Genomic DNA, 17,481 nt, shown 5'->3' with positions numbered 1-17,481 from the left:
CGATCAAACCACCTCACACCACACATTGTCCTCAAACATCTCATTTCCAGCACATCCACCCTCCTGTGCACAACTCTATCCATAGCCCACGCCTTGCAACCATACAACATTTTTGGAACCACTATTCCTTCAAACATACCCATTTTTGCTTTCCGAGATAATGTTCTCGACTTCCACACATTCTTCAAGGCTCCCAGGATTTTCGCCCCCTCCCCCACCCTATGATTCACTTCCGCTTCCATGGTTCTATCCACTGCCAGATCCACTACCAGATATCTAAAACACTTTACTTCCTCCAGTTCTTCTCCATTCAAACTTACCTCCCAATTGACTTGACCCTCAACCCTACTGTACCTAATAACCTTGCTCTTATTCACATTTACTCTTAACTTTCTTCTTTCACACACTTTACCAAACTCAGTCACCAGCTTCTGCAGTTTGTCACATGAATCAGCCACCAGCGCTGTATCATCAGCGAACAACAACTGATTCACTTCCCAAGCTCTCTCATCCACAACAGACTTGATAATTGCCCCTATTTCCAAAACTCTTGCATTCACCTCCCTAACAACCCCATCCATAAACAAATTAAACATATATATATATATATATATATATATATATATATATATATATATATATATATATATATATATATATACGTTTGTGAATCGGGAACCATTGCAACACAAACCCTGCCAGGTGGTAGAGTTTCCCGCAGTGTATCGAGACAGACTTCCCCAGAACTTTTTTTAAAGGGGAAGTAAATGTTTATAGTTGTGTTACTGGAGTGATAGTTTTCATACATGGTGTTTTGACAAGAAAATAGTGAAATTGGAGAAAAATGTAGCTTAGACATTGAAGCTTATTGATACAGTGGTTAAATTGATGAGAACTGCTATTGACGTTTGTGTAAATAAATTATACATTTCCTTTTTTCCATAGCCAGAGGTTGAACCATTATGTGACATTCATTTTTTTCATTCATTTCAAGCTAGAAGTTTCAGTTTTCTAAATTGTTTCTTACATTTTCATATGTATATATATGTATGCGTGTGTGTGTGTATATGTGCGTATGTATGTGTAGGTGTGTGTATGTGTATATGTATATTTTTTTTTTTTTTTTTTTTTATACTTTGTCGCTGTCTCCCGCGTTTGCGAGGTAGCGCAAGGAAACAGACGAAAGAAATGGCCCAACCCCCCCCCATACACATGTACATACACACGTCCACACACGCAAATATACATACCTACACAGCTTTCCATGGTTTACCCCAGACGCTTCACATGCCTTGATTTACTCCACTGACAGCACGTCAACCCCTGTATACCACATCGCTCCAATTCACTCTATTCCTTGCCCTCCTTACACCCTCCTGCATGTTCAGGCCCCGATCACACAAAATCTTTTTCACTCCATCTTTCCACCTCCAATTTGGTCTCCCTCTTCTCCTCGTTCCCCCCACCTCCGACACATATATCCTCTTGGTCAATCTTTCCTCACTCATTCTCTCCATGTGCCCAAACCATTTCAAAACACCCTCTTCTGCTCTCTCAACCACGCTCTTTTTATTTCCACACATCTCTCTTACCCTTACGTTACTTACTCGATCAAACCACCTCACACCACACATTGTCCTCAAACATCTCATTTCCAGCACATCCATCCTCCTGCGCACAACTCTATCCATAGCCCACGCCTCGCAACCATACAACATTGTTGGAACCACTATTCCTTCAAACATACCCATTTTTGCTTTCCGAGATAATGTTCTCGACTTCCACACATTTTTCAAGGCTCCCAAAATTTTCGCCCCCTCCCCCACCCTATGATCCACTTCCGCTTCCATGGTTCCATCCGCTGACAGATCCACTCCCAGATATCTAAAACACTTCACTTCCTCCAGTTTTTCTCCATTCAAACTCCCCTCCCAATTGACTTGACCCTCAACCCTACTGTACCTAATAACCTTGCTCTTATTCACATTTACTCTTAACTTTCTTCTTCCACACACTTTACCAAACTCAGTCACCAGCTTTATCCCTGGGGATGGGGGTGAGGGGGTGCTTCCCACGTGTTCCTCGCGTGTCGTAGAAGGCGACTGGGGGGGACGGGAGCGGGGGGCCAGAAATCCTCCCCTCCTTGTATTAACTTTCTAAAATGGGAAACAGAAGAAGGAGTTACGCGGGGAGTGCTCATCCTCCTCGAAGGCTAAGAGTGGGGTGCCTAAATGTGTGTGGATGTAACCAAGATGTGAAAAAAGGAGAGATAGGTAGTATGTTTGAGGAAAGGAACCTGGATGTTTTGGCTCTGAGTGAAACGAAGCTCAAGGGTAAAGGGGAAGTGTGGTTTGGGAATGTCTGGGGAGTAAAGTCAGGGGTTAGTGAGAGGACAAGAGCAAGGGAAGGAGTAGCAATACTCCTGAAACAGGAGTTGTGGGAGTATGTGATAGAATGTAAGAAAGTAAATTCTCGATTAATATGGGTAAAACTGAAAGTTGATGGAGAGAGGTGGGTGATTATTGGTGCATATGCACCTGGGCATGAGAAGAAAGATCATGAGAGGCAAGTGTTTTGGGAGCAGCTGAATGAGTGTGTTAGTGGTTTTGATGCACGAGACCGGGTTATAGTGATGGGTGATTTGAATGCAAAGGTGAGTAATGTGGCAGTTGAGGGAATAATTGGTATACATGGGGTGTTCAGTGTTGTAAATGGAAATGGTGAAGAGCTTGTAGATTTATGTGCTGAAAAAGGACTGATGATTGGGAATACCTGGTTTAAAAAGCTAGATATACATAAGTATACTTATGTAAGTAGGAGAGATGGCCAGAGAGCGTTATTGGATTACGTGTTAATTGACAGGCGTGCGAAAGAGAGACTTTTGGATGTTAATGTGCTGAGAGGTGCAACTGGAGGGATGTCTGATCATTATCTTGTGGTGGCTAAGGTGAAGATTTGTATGGGTTTTCAGAAAAGAAGAGTGAATGTTGGGGTGAAGAGGGTGGTGAGAGTAAGTGAGCTTGAGAAGGAGACCTGTGTGAGGAAGTACCAGGAGAGACTGAGTACAGAATGGAAAAAGGTGAGAACAATGGAAGTAAGGGGAGTGGGGGAGGAATGGGATGTATTTAGGGAATCAGTGATGGATTGCGCAAAAGATGCTTGTGGCATGAGAAGAGTGGGAGATGGGTTGATTAGAAAGGGTAGTGAGTGGTGGGATGAAGAAGTAAGAGTATTAGTGAAAGAGAAGAGAGAGGCATTTGGACGATTTTTGCAGGGAAAAAATGCAATTGAGTGGGAGATGTATAAAAGAAAGAGACAGGAGGTCAAGAGAAAGGTGCAAGAGGTGAAAAAAAGGGCAAATGAGAGTTGGGGTGAGAGAGTATCATTAAATTTTAGGGAGAATAAAAAGATGTTCTGGAAGGAGGTAAATAAAGTGCGTAAGACAAGGGAGCAAATGGGAACTTCGGTGAAGGACGCAAGTGGGGAGGTGATAACAAGTAGTGGTGATGTGAGAAGGAGATGGAGTGAGTATTTTGAAGGTCTGTTGAATGTGTTTGATGATAGAGTGGCAGATATAGGGTGTTTTGGTCGAGGTGGTGTGCAAAGTGAGAGGGTTAGGGAAAATGATTTGGTAAACAGAGAAGAGGTAGTGAAAGCTTTGCGGAAGATGAAAGCCGGCAAGGCAGCAGGTTTGGATGGTATTGCAGTGGAATTTATTAAAAAAGGGGGTGACTGTATTGTTGACTGGTTGGTAAGGTTATTTAATGTATGTATGACTCATGGTGAGGTGCCTGAGGATTGGCGGAATGCGTGCATAGTGCCATTGTACAAAGGTAAAGGGGATAAGAGTGAGTGCTCAAATTACAGAGGTATAAGTTTGTTGAGTATTCCTGGTAAATTATATGGGAGGGTATTGATTGAGAGGATGAAGGCATGTACAGAGCATCAGATTGGGGAAGAGCAGTGTGGTTTCAGAATTGGTAGAGGATGTGTGGATCAGGTGTTTGCTTTAAAGAATGTATGCGAGAAATACTTAGAAAAGCAAATGGATTTGTATGTAGCATTTATGGATCTGGAGAAGGCATATGATAGAGTTGATAGAGATGCTCTGTGGAAGGTATTAAGAATATATGGTGTGGGAGGAAAGTTGTTAGAAGCAGTGAAAAGTTTTTATCGAGGATGTAAGGCATGTGTACGTGTAGGAAGAGAGGAAAGTGATTGGTTGTCAGTGAATGTAGGTTTGCGGCAGGGGTGTGTGATGTCTCCATGGTTGTTTAATTTGTTTATGGATGGGGTTGTTAGGGAGGTAAATGCAAGAGTTTTGGAAAGATGGGCAAGTATGAAGTCTGTTGGGGATGAGAGAGCTTGGGAAGTGAGTCAGTTGTTGTTCGCTGATGATACAGCGCTGGTGGCTGATTCATGTGAGAAACTGCAGAAGCTGGTGACTGAGTTTGGTAAAGTGTGTGGAAGAAGAAAGTTAAGAGTAAATGTGAATAAGAGCAAGGTTATTAGGTACAGTAGGGTTGAGGGTCAAGTCAATTGGGAGGTGAGTTTGAATGGAGAAAAACTGGAGGAAGTGAAGTGTTTTAGATATCTGGGAGTGGATCTGGCAGCGGATGGAACCATGGAAGCGGAAGTGGATCATAGAGTGGGGGAGGGGGCGAAAATCCTGGGGGCCTTGAAGAATGTGTGGAAGTCGAGAACATTATCTCGGAAAGCAAAAATGGGTATGTTTGAAGGAATAGTGGTTCCAACAATGTTGTATGGTTGCGAGGCGTGGGCTATGGATAGAGTTGTGCGCAGGAGGATGGATATGCTGGAAATGAGATGTTTGAGGACAATGTGTGGTGTGAGGTGGTTTGATCGAGTGAGTAACATAAGGGTAAGAGAGATGTGTGGAAATAAAAAGAGCGTGGTTGAGAGCACAGAAGAGGGTGTTTTGAAGTGGTTTGGGCACATGGAGAGAATGAGTGAGGAAAGATTGACCAAGAGGATATATGTGTCGGAGGTGGAGGGAACGAGGAGAAGAGGGAGACCAAATTGGAGGTGGAAAGATGGAGTGAAAAAGATTTTGTGTGATCGGGGCCTGAACATGCAGGAGGGTGAAAGGAGGGCAAGGAATAGAGTGAATTGGAGCGATGTGGTATACCGGGGTTGACGTGCTGTCAGTGGATTGAAGCAGGGCATGTGAAGCGTCTGGGGTAAACCATGGAAAGCTGGGTAAGTATGTATATTTGCGTGTGTGGACGTATGTATATACATGTGTATGGGGGGGAGGTTGGGCCATTTCTTTCGTCTGTTTCCTTGCGCTACCTCGCATACGCGGGAGACAGCGACAAAGTATAATAAAAAATAAATAAATAATATATATATATATATATATATATATATATTTATTATATATTTTTTATAAATAAATAATATATATATATATATATATATATATATATATATATATATATATATATATATATATATATATATATATATATATATATTTATTATATATTTTTTATAAATAAATAATATATATATATATATATATATATATATATATATATATATATATTTATTATATATTTTTTATTATACTTTGTCGCTGTCTCCCGCGTTTGCGAGGTAGCGCAAGGAAACAGACGAAAGAAATGGCCCAACCCCCCCATACACTTGTATATACATACGTCCACACACGCTAATATACATACCTACACAGCTTTCCATGGTTTACCCCAGACGCTTCACATGCCTTGATTCAATCCAATGACAGCACGTCAACCCCGGTATACCACATCGCTCCAATTCACTCTATTCCTTGCCCTCCTTTCACCCTCCTGCATGTTCAGGCCCCGATCACACAAAATCTTTTTCACTCCATCTTTCCACCTCCAATTTGGTCTCCCTCTTCTCCTCGTTCCCTCCACCTCCGACACATATATCCTCTTGGTCAATCTTTCCTCACTCATTCTCTCCATGTGCCCAAACCACTTCAAAACACCCTCTTCTGTGCTCTCAACCACGCTCTTTTTATTTCCACACATCTCTCTTACCCTTACGTTACTCACTCGATCAAACCACCTCACACCACACATTGTCCTCAAACATCTCATTTCCAGCACATCCATCCTCCTGCGCACAACTCTATCCATAGCCCACGCCTCGCAACCATACAACTTTGTTGGAACCACTATTCCTTCAGACATACCCATTTTTGCTTTCTGAGATAATGTTCTCGACCCACACATTCTTCAAGGCTCCCAGGATTTTCGCCCCCTCCCCCACCCTATGATCCACTTCCGCTTCCATGGTTCCATCCGCTGCCAGATCCACTCCCAGATATCTAAAACACTTTACTTCCTCTAGTTTTTCTCCATTCAAACTTACCTCCCAATCGACTTGACCCTCAACCCTACTGTACCTAATAACCTTGCTCTTATTCACATTTACTCTTAACTTGTTCTGGAAGGAGGTAAATAAAGTGCGTAAGACAAGGGAGCAAATGGGAACTTCATTGAAGGGTCAAATGGGGAGGTGATAACAAGTAGTGGGGATATGAGATGGAGATGGAGTGAGTATTTTGAAGGTTTGTTGAATGTGTTTGATGATAGAGTGGCAGATATAGGGTGTCTTGGTCGAGGTTGTGTGCGAAGTGAGAGGGTTAGGGAAAATTATATATATATATATATATATATATATATATATATATATATATATATATATATATATATATATATATATATATATATGAATTATTTACATGTGTATATATGTATATGTCTATGTGTGTGTATATATATGTACATTGAGATGTATAGGTATGTATATTTGCGTGTGTGGACGTGTATGTTTATACATGTTTATGTGGGCGGGTGGGGCCATTCTTTCATCTGTTTCCTCGCGCTACCTCGCTAACGTGGGAGACAGCGACAAAGCAAAATAGATAAATAAGATTTTTTTTTTTTTTTGCTTTGTCGCTGTCTCCCGCGTTTGCGAGGTAGTGCAAGGAAACAGACGAAAGAAATGGCCCAACCCACCCCCATACACATGTATATACATACGTCCACACACGCAAATGTACATACCTACACAGCTTTCCATGGTTTACCCCAGACGCTTCACATTCCCTGATTCAACCCACTAACAGCACGTCAACCCCGGTATACCACATCAATCCAATTCACTATATTCCTTGCCCTCCTTTCACCCTCCTGCATATTCAGGCCCTGATCACACAAAATCTTTTTCACTCCATCTTTCCACCTCCAATTTATTCTCCCACTTCTCCTCGTTCCCTCCACCTCCGACACATATATCCTCTTGGTCAACCTTTCCTCACTCATTCTCTCCATGTGCCCAAACCATTTCAAAACACCCTCTTCTGCTCTCTCAACCACGCTCTTTTTATTTCCACACATCTCTCTTACCCTCACGTTACTTACTCGATCAAACCACCTCACACCACACATTGTCCTCAAACATCTCATTTCCAGCACATCCATCCTCCTGCGCACAACTCTATCCATATCCCACGCCTCGCAACCATACAATATATATATATATCTTTTTCTTTCTTTTAAACTATTTGCCATTTCCCGCGTTAGCAAGGTAGCGTTAAGAACAGAGGACTGGGCCTTTGTGGAATATCCTCACATGGCCCCCTTTTCTGTTCTTTCTTTTGGAAAAAAAAAAAAAAACGAGAGGGGAGGATTTCCAACCCCCTGCGCAGCTAATACGTGGGAAGTATTCGTAATCCCCTATCCCCAGGGGTTATATATATATATATATATATATATTTTTTTTTTGTCGCTGTCTCCCGCGTTTGCGAGGTAGCGCAAGGAAATAGATGAAAGAAATGGCCCAACCCACCCCCATACACATGTATATACATACGTCCACACACGCAAATATACATACCTACACAGCTTTCCATGGTTTACCCCAGACGCTTCACATGCCTTGATTCAATCCAATGACAGCACGTCAACCCCGGTATACCACATCGCTCCAATTCACTCTATTCCTTGCCCTCCTTTCACCCTCCTGCATGTTCAGGCCCCGATCACACAAAATCTTTTTCACTCCATCTTTCCACCTCCAATTTGGTCTCCCTCTTCTCCTCGTTCCCTCCACCTCCGACACATATATCCTCTTGGTCAATCTTTCCTCACTCATTCTCTCCATGTGCCCAAACCATTTCAAAACACCCTCTTCTGCTCTCTCAACCACGCTCTTTTTATTTCCACACATCTCTCTTACCCTTACGTTACTTACTCGATCAAACCACCTCACACCACACATTGTCCTCAAACATCTCATTTCCAGCACATCCATCCTCATGCGCACAACTCTATCCATAGCCCACGCCTCGCAACCACACAACATTGTTGGAACCACTATTCCTTCAAACATACCCATTTTTGCTTTCCGAGATAATGTTCTCGACTTCCACACATTCTTCAAGGCTCCCAGAATTTTTGCCCCCTCCCCCACCCTATGATCCACTTCCGCTTCCATGGTTCCATCCGCTGCCAGATCCACTCCCAGATATCTAAAACACTTTACTTCCTCCAGTTTTTCTCCATTCAAACTCACCTCCCAATTGACTTGACCCTCAACCCTACTGTACCTAATAACCATGCTCTTATTCACATTTACTCTTAACTTTCTTCTTTCACACACTTTACCAAACTCAGTCACCAGCTTCTGCAGTTTCTCACATGAATCAGCCACCAGCGCTGTATCATCAGCGAACAACAACTGACTCACTTCCCAAGCTCTCTCATCCCCAACAGACTTCATACTTCATATATATAGATATATTATTTATTTATTTTATTTTGCTTTGTCGCTGTCTCCCGCATTAGCGAGGAAGTGCAAGGAAACATACGAAAGAATGGCCCCACCCGCCCACATACACATGTATAAAAATACACATCCACACACGCAAATATACATACCTATACATCTCAATGAACACATATATATACACACATAGACATATACATATATACACATGTACATAATTCATACTGTCTGCCTTTATTTGTTCCCATCGCCACCTCCCCACACATGGAATAACAACCCCCTCTCCCCTCATGTGTGCGAGGTAGCGCTAGGAAAAGACACCAAAGGCCCCATTCGTTCACACTCAGTCTCTAACTGTCATGTAATAATGCACAGAAACCACAGCTCCCTTTCCACATCCAGGCCCCACACAACTTTCCATTGTTTACCCCAGACGCTTCACATGCCCTGGTTCAATCCATTGACAGTACGTCGACCCCGGTATACCACATCGTTCCACTTTATTCCTTGCATTCCTTTCACCCTCCTGCATGTTCAGGCCCCGATTACTCAAAATCTTTTTCACACCATCTTTCCACCTCCGATTTGGTCTCCCACTTCTCCTCGTTCCCTCCACCTCTGACACATATATCCTCTTTGTCAATCTTTCCTCACTCATTCTCTCCATGTGACCAAACCATTTCAAACCACCCTTTTCTGCTTTCTCGACCACACTCTATTTATTTCCACACATCTCTCTTACCCTTACATTACTTATTCGATCAAACCACCTCACACCACATATTGTCCTCAAACCTCTCATTTCCAGCACATCCACCCTCCTACGCACAACTCTATGCATAGCCCAGGCCTCGCAACCATATAACATTGTTGGAACCATTATTCCTTCAAACATACCCATTTTTGCTTTCAGAAATAATGTTCTCGACTTCCAAACATTCTTAAAGGCTCCTAGAATTTTCGCCCCCTCCCCCACCCTATTATTCACTTCCACTTCCATGCCTCCATCCGCTGCCAGATCCACTCCCAGATATCTAAAACACTATACTTCCTCCAGTTTTTCTCCATTCAAACTTACCTCCCAATTGACTTGACCCTCAACCCTACTGTACCTAATAACCTTGCTCTTATTCACATCTACTCTTAACTTTCTTCTTTCACACACTTTACCAAACTCAGGCACCAACTTCTGTAGTTTCTCACATGAATCAGCCACCAGTGCTGTATCATCAGCGAACAACAACTGACTCACTTCCCAAGCTATCTCATCCACAACAGACTGCATACTTGGCTCTCTTTCCAAAGCTCTTGCATTCACCTCCCTAACAACCCCATCCATAAACAAATTAAACAACCATGGAGACATCACACACCCTTGCCGCATACCTACATTCACTGAGAATCAATCATTTTCCTCTCTTCCTGTAGGTACACATGCGTTACATCCTCAATAAAAACTTTTCACTGCTTCTAACAACTTGCCTCCCATACCATATATTCTTAATACCTTCCACAGAGCATCTCTATCAACTCTATCATATGCCTTCTCCAGATCCATAAATGCTACCTACAAATCCATTTGCTTTTCTAAGTATTTCTCACATACATTCTTCAAAGCAAACACCTGATCCACACATCCTCTACCACTTCTGAAACCACACTGCTCTTCCCCAATCTGATGCTCTGTACATGCCTTCACCCTCTCAATCAATACCCTCCCATATAATTTACTAGGAATACTCTACAAACTTATACCTCTGTAATTTGAGCACTCACTCCTATCCCCTTTGCCTTTGTACAGTGGAACTATGCAAGAATTCCGCCACTCCTCAGGCACCTCACCATGAATCATACATACATTAAATAACCTTACTAACCAGTCATCAATGGAGTCACACCCATTTTTAATAAATTCCACTGCAATACCATCCATACCCGCTGCCTTGCCAGCTTTCATCTTCCGCAAAGCTTTTACTACCTCTTCTCTGTTTACCAAATCATTTTCCCTAACCCTCTGACTTTGCACACCACCTCGACGAAAACACCCTATAACTATAAACACATTCAGGAAACCTTCAAAATACTCACTCCATCTCCTTCTCATATCACCACTACTTGTTATTACCTCCTCATTAACCCCCTTCACTGAAGTTCCCATTTGTTCCCTTGTCTTACACACTTTATTTACCTCTTTCCAAAACATCTTTTTATTCTCTCTAAGATTTAATGATGCTCTCTCACCTCAATTTTCATTTGCCCTCTTTTTCACCTCTTGCACCTTTCTCTTGACCTCCTGCCTTTTTCTGTTATACATCTCCCAGTCATTTGCATTATTTCCCTGCAAAAATTATCCAAATGTCTCTCTCTTATCTTTCACTAATAATCTTACCTCTTCATCCCACCACTCACTACCCTCTCTAACATGGCCACCTTCTATGCTTCTCGCACCATAAGCATCTTTTGCGCAAGCCATCACTTCTTACATGAATACATCCCATTCCTCCCCCACTCCCCTTACCTCCTTTGTTCTCACCTTTTTCCATTCTGTATTTAGTCTCTCCTGGTACTTCCTCACACAAGTCTCCTTCCCAAGCTCACTCACTCTCACCACTCTTTTCACCCCATCATTCTCTCTTCTTTTCTGAAAACCTTTACAAATCTTCACGTTCGCCTCCACAAGATAGTGATGAGACATCCCTCCAGTTGCATCTCTCAGCACATTAACATCCAAAAGTCTCTCTTTCGCACGCTTATCAATTAACATGTAACCCAATAATGCTCTCAGGCCATCTCTCCTACTTTCATAAGTATACTTATGTGTATCTCACTTTTTAAACCAGGTATCCCCAATCACTAGTCGTTTTTCAGCACATAAATCTACAAGCTCCTCACCATTTCCATTTACAACACTGAACACCCCATGTATACAAATTATTCTCTCAACTGCCACATTACTCACCTTTGCATTCAAATCACCCATCACTATAACTCGGTCTCGTGCATCAAAGCCAGTAACACACTCATTCAGCTGCTCCCAAAACACTTGCCTCTCATGATCTTTCTTCTCATGTTCAGGTGCATATGCACCAATGATAACCCATCTCTCTCCATCAACATTCAGTTTTACCCATGTGAATCTAGAGTTTACTTTCTTACACTCCATCACATACTCCCACTACTCCTGTTTCAGGAGTATTGCTACTCCTTCCCATGCTCTTGTCCTCTGAGTAACCCCTGACTTTACTCCCAAGACATTCCCAAACCACTTTTCCCCTTTACCCTTGAGCTTCGTTTCACTCAAGAGACAAAACATCCAGGTTCCTTTCCTCAAACATTGTACCTATCTATATATATTTACCCCTGGGGATAGGGGACAAAGAATACTTCCCACACATTCCTTATGTGTTGTAGAGGGCGACTAATGGGGATGGGAGCCGGGGGCTGGAAAACCTCTCCTTCTTGTATTTTAACTTTCTGAAACGGGAAACAGAAGGAGTTAGGCGGTCAGTGCTCATCCTCCTCGAAGGCTCAGATTGGGGTGTCTAAATATGTGTGTATGTAACCATGATGAGAAAAAAGGAGAGATAGGTAGTATGTTTGAGGAAAGGAATCTGGATGTTTTATCTCTGAGTGAAACGAAGCTCTATGGTAAAGGGGAAGAGTGGTTTGGGAATGTCTTGGGAGTAAAGTCAGGGGTTAGTGAGAGGACAAGAGCAAGGGAAGGAGTAGCACTACTCCTGAAACAGGGGTGGTGGGAGTATGTGATTGAGTGTAAGTAAACTCTAGATTGATATGGGTAAAACTGAAAGTGGATGGAGAGAGATGGGTGATTATTGATGCATATGCACCTGGGCATGAGAAGAAAGATCATGAGAGGCAAGTGTTTTTGGAGCAGCTGAATGAGTGTGTTAGTAGTTTTGATGCACAAGACTGGGTTATAGTGATGGGTGATTGGAATGTAAAAGTGAGTAATGTAGTAGTTGAGGGAATGATTGGTGCACATGGGGTGTTCAGTGTTGTAAATGGAAATGGTGAAGAGCTTGTAGATTTATGTGCTGAAAAGGGACTGGTGATTGGGAATACCTGGTTTAAAAATAGAGATAGACATAGGTATACGATGTAAGTAGGAGAGATGGCCAGAGAGCGTCATTGGATTATGTGTTAATTGATAGGCATGCGAAAGAGAGACTTTTGGATGTTAATGTGCTGAGAGGTGCAACTGGAGGGATGTCTGATCATTATCTTGGATGTGAAGGTGAAGATTTGAAGAGGTTTTCAGAAAAGAAGAATGTTGGGATGAAAAGAGTGGTGAGAGTAAGTGAGCTTGGGAAGGAGACTTGTATAAGGAAGTACCAGGAGAGACTGAGTACAGAATGGAAAAAAGATGAGAACAAAGGATGTAAGGGGAGTGGGGGGGGTGGATGTATTTATGGAAGCAGTGATGGCTTGCATAAAAGATGCTTATGGTATGAGAAGTGTGGTAGGTGGGCAGATTAGAAAGGGTAGTGAGTGGTGGGATGAAGAAGTAAGATTATTAGTGAAAGAGAAGAGAGGCATTTGGATGATATTTGTAGGAAAATAATGCAAATGAGTGGGAGATGTATAAAAGAGAGGCAGGAGGTCAAGAGAAATGTGCAAGAGGTGAAAAAGAGGGCAAATGAGAGTTGGGGTGAGAGAGAATCATTAGATTTTAGGGAGAATAAAAAGATGTTTTGGAAGGAGGTAAATAAAGTGCGTAAGACAAGGGAACAAATGGGAACTTCAGTGAAGGGTGCTAATGGGGAGGTGATAAGCAGTGGTGATGTGAGAAGGAGATGGAGGGAGTATTTAGAAGGTTTGTTGAATATGTTTCATGATAGAGTGGCAGATATAGGGTGTTTTTGTCGAGGTGGTGTGCAAAGTGAGAGGGTTAGGGAGAATGATTTGGTAAACACAGAAGAGGTAGTAAAAGCTTTGCGGAAGATGAAAGGTGGCAAGGCAGTGGGTTTGGATGGTATTGCAGTAGAATTTATGAAAAAACAGGGTGATTGTATTGTTGACTGGTTGGTAAGGTTATTTAATGTATGTATGACTCATGGTGAGGTGCCTAAGGATTGGCGGAATTCTTGCATAGTGCAATTGTAGAAAGGCAAAGTGGATAAAAGTGAGTGCTCAAATTACAGAGGTATAAGTTTGTTGAGTATTCCTGGTAAATTATATGGGAGGGTATTGACTGAGAGTGTGAAGGCATGTACAGAGCATCAGATTGGGGAAGAGCAGTGTGGTTTCAGAAGTGGTAGAGGATGTGTGGATCAGGTGTTTGGTTTGAGGAATGTATGTGAGAAATACTTAGAAAAGCAAATGGATTTGTATGTAGCATTTATGGAACTGGAGAATGCATATGATAAACTTGAAAGAGATGCTCTGTGAAAGGTTTGAAGCATATATGGCAAGTTGCTAGAAGCAGTGAAAAGTTTTTATCTAGGATGTAAGGCATGTGTGTGTGTGTAGGAAGAGAGGAAAGTGATTGGTTCTCAGGGAATGTAGGTTTGCGGCAGGGGTGTGTGAGTTAGTTGTTGTTCGCTGATGATATAGCGCTGGTGGCTGATTCGTATGAGAAACTGCTGAAGCTGGTGACTGAGTTTGGTAAAGTGTTTGAAAGAAGAAAGCTGAGAGTAAATGTGAATAAGAGCAAGGTTATTAGGTACAGTAGGGTTGAGGGACATGTCAGTTGGGAGGTAAGTTTAGATGGAGGAAAACTGGAGGAAGTGATGTGTTTTAGATATCTGGGAGTGGATTTGATAGCGGATGGAACCATGGAAGCGGAAGTGAATCATAGGGTGGGGGAGAGAGAGAATGTTCTGTGAGCTTTGAAGAATGTGTGGAAGCCGATAACATTATCTCGGAAAGTAAAAATGGGTTTGTTTGAAGGAATAGTGGTTCCAACAATGTTATATGGTTGTGAGGCATGGGCTGTGGATAGAGTTGTGTGGTGGAGGGTGGATGTGCTGGAAATGAGATGTTTGTGGACAATATGTGGTGTGAGGTTGTTTGATCGAGTAAGTATTGAAAGGGTAAGAGAGATGTATGGTATTAAAAAGAGTGTGGTTGAGAGAGCAGAAGAGTGTGGTTTGGAATGGTTTGGTCACATGGAGAGAATGAGTGAGGAAAGATTGACCAAGAGGATATATGTCAGAGGTGGACGGAGGGAGGAGAAGTGGGAAATGAAATTGGAGGTGGAAAGATGGAGCAAAAAAGATTTTGAGTGATCGGGGCCTGAACGTGCAGGAGGGTGAAAGGCGTGCAAGGAGTAGAGTGAATTGGAACGATGTGGTATACCGGAGTCGACGTGATGTTAATGGATTGAACCAGGGCATGTGAAGCGTCTGGGGTAAACCATGGAAAGTTGTGTTGGGCCTGGATGTGGAAAGGGAGGTGTGGTTTCGGTGCATTATTACATGACAGCTAGAGACTGAGTGTGAACGAATGGGGCCTTTGTTGTCTCTTCCTAGCGCTACCTCACCCACATGAGGGGTGAGGGGGTTGTTATTGCATGTGTGGCGGGCTGGCGATGGGAATGAATAACGGGAGTAGGAATTATGTACATGTGTATATATGTATATGTCTGTGTGTGTATATATATGTATATGTTGAGATGTGTAGGTATGTATATGTGCGTGTGTGGACGTGTATTGTATATTCATGTGTATGTGGATGAGTTAGGCCATTCTTTAGTCTGTTTCATTGCGCTACCTCGCTAACGCAGGAGACAGCGAGAAAGTATAATGAATAAATAAAAATGAACACAAGGAACATGAATATACATTTATGCAGTTTTTCTGATTCCACAATTAATATGCTTCGGGTGAAAGGGCAAAAGGTTAACTAATAATGGGTGGTTAATGAAGGGGAGAATGCTTGTAGTATCGCAGTAAAATGGAGGTAAGAGATTTCTAACCCCTGGAGGTCAAAGTTATCTTTCTCATAGCTCTCAGGACACCACCCTGGAGACAGAGTTTTTCATTCCTTAGAACTTAAGAAGTTTTATTTCTTTGAAGGTGTCTATAGCTTCTATCGTCATACATTTATCATTTATTTCTCTTACATTCCACTCACTCATGCATGCTTGCAGCTCTTGTTGCAATTTCTAAGTATTTGAAGAGAAATTAACAAAAAAGTCATTTTCATTGAAATATCTTATAAAGTGGTATGACTATTCTCTGTTTATTTGGATAGGTCAGAAAGAATGATAAAAGTAATGGTGAAATGTCTTTCATAAATTACAGCCTGAGTATGTCGCCTACAAAGAGATTGCTGAGTTTGTGGCTCAGAGCAAGTTAGTGAATGATGACGACTGGCTTGTACTGGAACATTTCATGCCAGGTGGTGAGGAGCTCCGTAACTCAGGCTTTCTGACTGGTCCAAAGGCCTCAGTGTATAAAATTTTGTTCTTCTTTGGGTAAGTGTATTGTTAATAACATACAATAGCAGCAACCAGTGCCTTTCTCAAATTCATCTGCCTTACCTTTCATTTAAAGTAAGATGACACATGCAAAATCCTTCCAAAAATTTCCTTTACTATGGTATTTCTGTGCGTTTGAGTGTTCAAGTATCCATCAGAAATGCACGAGACAATTTTAAAGTTTGTAAATTGATTTGGCAGTGACATGTGAAGCAGTAGGATGCTGCTTCTTTCAGAAAATAAAATATGTATTTGAAGAATTGGGGTTAGAAATCACCTGGCTTTGGTCTTCCTAGGAAGTACGGCTTTAGAAGAAAGGGATTCTCTCTCATCCATCGGGGGTAATTTTCATTGGCAGTTTACATTGCAGTACCATTTGTTGTTCTTCCAGTCTGTCACAAATCTTCACAACGTTGATCTGGGACTTAAGTTTTCTCTTTTTATGGTTTACCATTCCATCTTCTACCTTCCTCTTTTAATGCATGGCCTTATTTTTTGTCATGCATGCTTGCGGCATTTACTTCTCTTGTGATATCCAAAACTACAATGCATTTCATGTTCTCTGGCAAATATTTATGCATTCTTGTGGGTTTATTGACATTATGGGTGTCACAGTTGATAACCAGGATGATTGCAAAAGATTTTGCACAGGTGACTGTGATGTGAAAGTAGTGATTAGTGCAGGTACACCACCGAATTTCCAGCAGCTTATGGTTCGGTACCTCCTTTAGTTCGAACAAAATTACGTGAGGAAACTTGAACTTACCACGGCCACCAGGCTAGTTTACTGGGCGGCCACAGATGGCGTTGTGTGTAGGGTGTGCTTATTTACATTCTTTACATGCACTTGGTGGTGGTGATACCGCAGTTCTGTGAGATTCTTAGCTTATTTTGCTTAAATTTAACCCTAGATATGAGTTCTAAGACATATGAGAGTGTCAGTCTTGATGTCAAACGTAAACACCAGTCCATATCGATCCAAGATAAAGTAGAACTGTTGAAAAAAATTGGACCATAGTGTTTCGGTGCACAAGCTGTGTGACATCTACAATATTGGTTTGTCGACTGTTTATGATATAAAGAGGCAAAGGGAGAAAATATTGAAATTCTATGCCGACAGCAATTCCAAGAAGCAAATGACTATTAGAAAAACTATGAAAGTTGGTAAGAGCACTGAGCACGACCGAGTGATGATGGAATGGCTTCGACAGTATCTGAGTGATGAAGTGGACTTGTCA

General features: G+C 42.0%; 1 protein-coding gene across 2 annotated transcripts in view; it reads left to right on the top strand.

Annotated features, from left to right (window-relative positions):
• The window catches only part of LOC139753297 (uncharacterized), a 138,768-nt gene that overhangs the window by 88,622 nt on the left and 32,665 nt on the right, over window positions 1-17,481 (top strand). For both annotated transcript variants that reach the window (XM_071669598.1, XM_071669588.1), the window contains one exon: window positions 16,068-16,240. In XM_071669598.1, the coding sequence (XP_071525699.1) occupies window positions 16,068-16,240 (173 nt within the window). The remainder of the gene's footprint in view (window positions 1-16,067; window positions 16,241-17,481) is intronic.

Source organism: Panulirus ornatus, chromosome 2, assembly GCF_036320965.1.
Source record: "Panulirus ornatus isolate Po-2019 chromosome 2, ASM3632096v1, whole genome shotgun sequence".
NCBI lineage: Eukaryota > Metazoa > Arthropoda > Malacostraca > Decapoda > Palinuridae > Panulirus > Panulirus ornatus.
This window is presented reverse-complemented; position numbering and strand designations above follow the sequence as displayed.